The sequence below is a fragment of the Hippocampus comes genome, unplaced genomic scaffold (genome assembly GCF_001891065.2).
Source record: "Hippocampus comes isolate QL1 unplaced genomic scaffold, H_comes_QL1_v1.1 scaffold231, whole genome shotgun sequence".
Classification (NCBI taxonomy): Eukaryota; Metazoa; Chordata; class Actinopteri; order Syngnathiformes; family Syngnathidae; genus Hippocampus; species Hippocampus comes.
The window spans coordinates 465692-473399 of NW_017804877.1; the positions used below are offsets into that span (position 1 = coordinate 465692).

Below are 7708 nucleotides of genomic sequence, written 5' to 3' on the forward strand. Positions count from 1 at the left end.
AGGAAGCGATTTTTGTTCAAAAATTTTCACCCTCTCTGAACCGTGAAGGAGGTATCAGATTTAACCTGTCTCCTATTTACAATAACTTGTTGACCACCAAGGAACATAGACATGCTGATCAGGCTAACTGAAAGTAGCTATTCAGCCCTAGCCCAAACAATAGGCCTAATCAAGACCCAACGATAGGGAATTTAGAAATCAATGGGCCTCTTCACCATAGGGGCGTGACGAACCATCCCCACCCAGTCCTCAAATAGGCCACGCTCAGCTTTTCAGCGCAGAGCAATTTCCCGGAGTCTTCACGGAGACTTCAGCGTTGTCTACCGCTGACGAAGCTTCTGTGAGAGAAGCGAAACGTCCTTTTTTGTTTTTTGTTTTTTACCCACAGGTACAGATGACGACTGACAGAACCCTTTCTACGATAGTTCTAACGAGCTAATTAGCATGCGAAAGGATCATGAAAATGCTTTGTTTATAATTGTCACATTTAGAGCTGCATGTATGTCTGTTGTTTGGCAAGGGACAATTTGTGTTGTATTTAATTGGTAACTAGAAGCTAATGCATGTTTTAAATTTCTTTATTCTAGTGTCACTCCACATTTTCATTGAGGTGATGTCACAGTTCACTGTATGCTGTCAAGACGACGGAAATAAAGGAGTAAGACGCTCAGTTTCCTGGCTCATCAAGATTTGAGTTTGGCTTGCTGTTGACCTGCGTTAACATACCCAGTGTATGTTACATGTAGTGATAACAGTGCAAACGCGTTCGTGTTCATCATGACTTTTCTCATTATCTTTACACACCAACCGCCAATGGTCTGGGTCTTGTTTACCATGTAATTTCCATCTCTCTTCTCAACCGGCCAAAGAGCTCCCAAAGTGCTATTTAAATGAGCTTGGAGGAGCTGCAATTTCAGGCTTATTAGCCATACTAACCAAGGTTCCTTCTCTCTCCTCTCCTCCCATATATGAACAGAACGAGTGTTGGCGGAATTCACAGGTTCGCTCACTCCCATCCAGAACATGCCATCACATGACATGCAGTTGGAGAATCCTTTCTGAAGAAATTTGCCTTCAATCTAGGCTTATTTGTTGTAAATGAAGTGACTTTGTTCAATAATAAGTTTGGTCGCACTGTCAGCTCAATTGGCTGGATCTGGATTGGAGGCACAAAGTGGGAGTCATGAGTTAGGAAGCGGGTGTTGCGGTTCGAACATGTCAAAGGCAACAGTTTCATGTGTTAGCAGTGGTTCTTAACCTGGGTTCGATCGAACCCCAAGGGTTCGGTGAATCGGTCTCAGGGGTTCGACGGAGCCTCTGCCATGGAGGTTAAGACACACCCGACTCAACATGTCAATTAGTTGTGACACGCCTGCTTGGCCATCACTGGCTGCAAATGATCACATTACATTGCTTGTCCAATCAGTGCTGCGGGAAATTTAGTTCGCTCAGTGAAAAAAAAAAAAACTTAGGCCATGTAATTTTATTTACTTTTTTCTGCTTTTAATAAATGTGTTTTTTAAATTCCTTGAATTGGTAAAAAATCAAATTTTTACCTTTCACTAAAGAAGGGTTCGGTGAATGTGCATATGAACTGGTTGGGTTTGGTCCTGCTAACAAGGTTAAGAACCATTGTGTGAGAGTTTTAAGGTTTCGTTTTTGATGTGTGTTTTGGTGGAGGCAGCGTAAGTGTTATTTCCTACTGAAATGACTTCTTTCCATTTCAGAATTAAAAAGTTAATGAATGACGCCATCACAAATAATGACTTCCTGAAGAGACTGGAGCCACAGCACATGAGGGCGATGGTTGACTGTATGTATGAGAAGGTGTACACCAAAGGAGAGCTTGTCATACAGGAGGGTGAATCTGGGAACTACCTCTATGTTTTAGCAGGTCAGTTCTCGATACCACTAGACAACATTGCAACATTGATGAGAGTCATTTTGTGGGTGACGCTGTGCTTGACTGGTTAGCATGCCCGCCACATGGTGCACAGGTGAAGGGTTCCATTCCGGCTCCGGCCTTCCTGTGTGGAGTATGCATGCTCTCCCCATGCCTGCGTGGGTTTTCTCTGGGTACTCCAGTTTCCTCTCACATTCCAAAACCATGCATGGCAGGTTAATGGGACACTCTAAATTGTCCGTAGGTGTGATTGTGATCGTGAATGATTGTTCGCCTATGTGTGCCCTGTGATTGGCTGGCAACCAGTTCCTGCTGCCCGAAGACAGCTGGGATAGGCTCCAGCACGCTCGTGAGGAGAAGCGGATTCGAAAATGGATGGATGGATAGTCATTTTGTAGAAATGGTCATTATACTGTATTTTCTGCACTATAAGACACTTTGGATTATAAGGTGCACCTTAAATGAATGGCCTATTTTTAAACTGTTTTCATATATAGGGTGCACTGCATTATAAGATGCATAGAATAGAAGCTACAATAGTGGCTGCAGTTGCGCTATGCATCCATTAGATGGTGGTATGCTAAAGGAATACAATACAAAACAGCTTTATTTATATGGAGCCTTTACAACTGCTGCAGCTGTAACAATGACAACTGGTCACAAACACGGACATGAAATATATAAATACAAATGGCATTACAAAACAATAAATGAAAGACAAAAGTTATAAAGACAATCAACAAAAAGGCTCACATCCACAAGGGGTTAATGTCCTGAAAAGTCTTGCTTGTCTCCTTCTTCGTTTAGTTAGTAGTTAACTATGCTTGTGATATTATCATTGTTTCATACTGGCTGCGCAGAGCTCACAAAGTAATTATCTGAGTGTGTGTTGGCAAATGTGCATGTCAATTAGTGCCGGGCAGAATCCTTTTTGGTTACAGTTCGTTCCTTCGAATAATATAAATATACAAAGAGAGTTACAGTCTCTTTATCAGAGGGGCATTGGATTATAGGGTACACTGTCGGCTTTTGAGAAAATTTAATGCCTTAAGGTGCACCTCGTAGTGCTGAAAATATAGCAATAAGAATAATTGCAGAGATTTCTAGACAATTTATCGACCACCTTGTTCATTCATTGCTGATAATTGTGAGAAATCATGAGCATGATCAGTATTTTCACGCAGAATACCATTATCTTCAATCATTTAAATGGATTTAATGGCATCATTTAAAATATTTTGCAAATTATTGAAGAGCATAACAAAATATAAAATAAAAATATGTATGGTCTGCATTTCAGATGGCTTGCTGGAAGTCACCCAAAATGGCAAGTTGCTTAGTGAGATGCAGCCTGGAACAGCATTCGGAGAATTGGCAATACTTTACAATTGCAAAAGAACAGCCACTGTGAAAGGTGAGTATCAACGCTATCTTCACTGACCGTCAACAAACATAGTCAACTGTAACTTTCCTTTTTCTCCACCTGCTCCTCCACTGCTGCATTTTGTGATTTCTTGATTGCATCATTTCTCCACATCAGGATTATTTTGTGGCACAGTGGAATAGCCATAGAACATATTGCCCCAAAAAGGGATGTTTTCTTCCCATTTGTTGATCACTGTCGTAAAAGTGAATTAGATTTTTCTGAATCACACTATAACAGCATGTAGTATATGTACAATATTTGATCATTTTTGGACTGTTGGACAGAAGTACACCAAACAGTGAAAAATAACCCCATGAAGCTGAAATTTTGCACAGGGTGTCAAAATGGGTCAAAGTTCAAAATGTCCCCTGTTGGACATTTTTGAACATTACAGTTGGTATATCTTACATTATGACTTTTTTCGCTATGAAAGACGTAAAATGCCAAAATTTGGCAGATTAACAGCCATTATGAATGCCTATTTTCAATAAACCTGGTGTTTTATGTATGTTGCGCATACAGCACATTTGGCAATAAAGATGACGTGACTTGACTTATCATGCATTTTTTCGTAATTTCCGCAAAATTCACTTCACTGGCGTGTCACTTCAGTGTGCGTCACATGGAACAGTACTGATCAAAGACATAATAGCAGTACTTTTCCACCGTTCGTGTGTACATTTGAATGTATGGGCATGTGGGTGTTTGCGAGTCTGCACAGACTTGCAACTCGGACGGACCCAGCGCATTCGTGCATCCGCATTACAAGTCCGACCCGCATATATGGTACATAAACACGCGAATGTGGGACGTGCACGTGCGTGCGTACATGCAAACCAATGTAGAGCATAGAGCATTGCTGGCTGGGCGTTTTTTTTGAAAATAAAGTGTTATTTTTTTGAAAATGGAGTTTTAAATTAGTCGGGCGGTGATGCAATTGCTGTGCTGGCAGTGCGGTCACGTGATGCGCGTGAATGCACGTGTGCATGTACGTTCACGTTACTGCGCTGAGCACAGACAAAACAGCCACATTTTACAAGCGTTCGTACGGCTATTTGAATGTGTGGGCATGTCAGTCTTTGCGAGTCTGCACGCAAGTGCAACGTGCACATGCAATATAAATTTGTGCACGTGCATGCGCAGTGCCCTGGGCATGTGTGGCACGTGCACACGCGTGTGTAGCATGTTTCAGGTTGCAACACGTGCAAACGAATATAATGCATCTAATTACTAATTACTGTATCACCATGTTGTTTTTTTTTTTTTTTTGTCATCACTGTTTCGTACAGCTGTGACTCAGTCCAACATATGGGCTTTGGATCGCCAGACTTTCCAGGCTATCATGATGCGGACTGCACAAGCCAGGCATGAAGAGTATTTCAGCTTTTTGCGCAGGTAAGAAACCTTACAAACTGCTACAAAGGGAGTAGCACTTTACAATAAGAGTACCCATTCAAAGTGTTCCAAAACATGTTTTGTAAAGCTTATCAGTCATAGAAGTGAAAAATCTATATTTAGCAAGAGCATGCTAAATAGTGAGCTCACATTTAGTTTTGAAAAGTGTCAATTGTTTGGGGTGGGGGGAAGACAAAAACAACTGGTGGACCCAAGTGCAGGGAAGCAAGCAAAGCAGGAAGGCATGTCTCAAAGAGGGTGTTCATTTCCAAATCAGCAATAAAAAACACATGTGGTAGCACCAGAAAATAAAGTACAAAACAACCAATCTGCAAAGGAAAAACAGAGAATAGATTAACCGCCAGTGACAATAGGACACACAACAATGGCTAATGAAGTGAGAACGAACCGAAATTTCAGACCGAATGCAAACATACTGATGAAACACCTGTGCAAGATTTGTTGATTGGTTGACACGAGAGGGACAAGGCTCATGGGACCAACCAATAACCAACCAGACAGGTTAGGCACAAAGAAGAGACAGAGGAAAATCAACCAAAAGTAAATCACACGATTTGAAACAAATCGTCGTCTGGTGGGGGGGCATCCAAAGCAAAACATTTATGATCATTTATGACACACCCATCTTACACTTATTGTAAATGACACGGAAGGGTTTGAAACATGTGCTACATTGCCACTCCTGTATCAGAGCCACCAGAATCCTGTGTTGCATTGCTGCATTGTTAGTGAGTTAAAATGCTTCTCTGTCCTTCTGGTGACCGAAACCAAGTTGCCATGACAATCAAGCAATGCTTTTTCTTCCATGTCCTTGACCACATCATCTTCTTCTTCTTGTCTTTTGGCGGTTGGCAAACAACTTCTGGTGCATGACTGCCACCTTCTGATTCTGACATACACAACCCCTTGTTCAACCCTGCTCCACCTCTGCCACGCCCCAAAAATAGATACAGTAAATATTCCCACCTACAGACTTCTGTCAAACGGAAATTCCCTCATCCAGAATAAAAACCTATGCATTAAAATTGCGACTACGATATTACATTAACGATCGATTCACAACAACAAAGGTTCCGGTACCCGGAACCCGAAGCCATATGGAAGCCTGCAGTGGCGCAAACTCAACCAAGTCCCACTCAATACTAGGGAATAACTGTGTCCGCGCCGCTATTTACTCTCATTGGATCCAAAACAGTAAATGTAAGTGACTCTATTAGCATGAGTTTTACTGGAATCGCGAACGAAGTTTTCGTTCATTCATTTACATTTACGTCTTCTAGATCGTGACATTCAAACGAAGAGGAACGGTAATGACCGTGGAAGACAGAGTGGAATGCAACCGATTAGCTGCTCAGAGTAAATTACTTGTAGCTCGACGGACAATCGAGTAAACGGACGTTTCCTGGAATGCTTTACCAGTTATCATGCTTAAAAACCTTCTGCTAACTGGACCGCTAATTAGAGAGAAGGCGAGTTCCATAGCGCTATTGTTGTGGGAAGAGCGGCCTCCTCTTCCTCGCGTGTTCGTTGAATTTCGGATGATGAGGATGTTGGTTAACCAAATAAAGGCTGGAGGCGATGAACAGTTCCTTCGAAGGGTTTTAATTCATTTTCTGCAGTTTACGAATCGATTCGGGCTCCTGAGGGGTCCAGATTTGAATCAGGAAGCGTCGAAGAAACACATTCATGAGATTATATAGAGACAATATGATAATGAGAGGCGGTTAGGTACGCCTCTCATGCAAATCCCGGAAACAAAGAAAGTAACATGACATCTGACCCGGTGTGGCTGGAAGAAGGTGGGAGTGGTGAGGTGAGACCAAACGACCACTACCCACCATTTGGTGTGATGGCAAGTTCCAGAACCCCCGCTGTGCATACATCCTGAGATAAGAAGTCTTCCCAGGGGGGCTTAACAGCGATCAGGGACCGACCCAAGGTGCGGGGGAACAACAGAAGAGACACTTGGGGGGCCGTTAATCAACCAAGGAGGAAGAAGATAAACTTTAACACCACATACGTTGTTTTAAGTGTGCAAACAAATGTTCAGGAAAGAGACTGACATCAATAGTACTCATAGCAAAGCGCAGTCCCTCAATAGCTGCAACACAGATACTTGACATAACAGTTCCTCTTTTGATGTTGACATGTCCTCTGGAGGGGTCATAAAAGTAGTGGGGGTGAGGGGTTACCAAAGGTGATTGTAATCACAGTAAGCAGGAAATACCTTCAACAGCATTCTACATTGTTTCATTCAAATCCAGCTAACAGAGAGGAATCATATCTTAACAACTGCAATGTGACCTAGTTCGTGTTTTTGTGCATGGGTGTGCAATGGGAGCAAGTAAAATACTTCTACTTAATTGGTATGTACTGTAACTAAATCTTGAAAAAAAATTGCAACCAATAATTCCCAATTCGTTGAGTAACACAAAAATTTAGTTTAAAAGGACTGAGGGATCCAAAGTAACGTTTACTCTATTTTTAAGTGTCAGTATGGAAGATGATGTTCAACCGTGTTACAAAAAGAAAAATTCATCAAACAAAATACATTAGTGCCTCAAGATACGTGCAGTCGATCGGACAATATTTCACTCTAAGTTGGGACTGCAAAATTTTAGATATGAACGCTGTGTGGTTGAAGGTGAATCAACGCACTTCACAATAAACAGAAGCTGAAATAATAAGAAAATAGTCTTTAAAAAAGAGGCTTTAATTTGTTTACTGCCAGTCTCAGATGAAGGGTACCGTCAAAGTAAACATAAAACAAAGAGAATTATAAACCACATCGTTTCTGCAACCGGAATGCAAATATCCATCCATCCATTTTCAACACCACTTATCCTGAAGAGGGTTGCGGGCAGTTGCTGGAGCCTATCCTGCTGCAGACTTTGAGGGGAAGGCAGACTACAAACACATAAAGAGATGAACAACCATTCACCCCTACATCCACGCCGTCACTG

At 41.8% G+C, this 7708-nt stretch overlaps 1 protein-coding gene across 1 annotated transcript in view; it reads left to right on the top strand.

The window, feature by feature from the left end:
* LOC109522650 (cGMP-dependent protein kinase 2-like) overlaps positions 1-4724 on the top strand; it is a gene marked incomplete at its 3' end in the record, with an annotated part of 34394 nt that extends 29670 nt beyond the window's left edge. Inside the window, exons 4-6 of the mRNA XM_019881396.1 lie at positions 1728-1894; positions 3204-3317; positions 4619-4724. Of these exons, the coding sequence (XP_019736955.1) occupies positions 1728-1894; positions 3204-3317; positions 4619-4724 (387 nt within the window). The remainder of the gene's footprint in view (positions 1-1727; positions 1895-3203; positions 3318-4618) is intronic.
* Positions 4725-7708: the final 2984 nt, after the last annotated feature.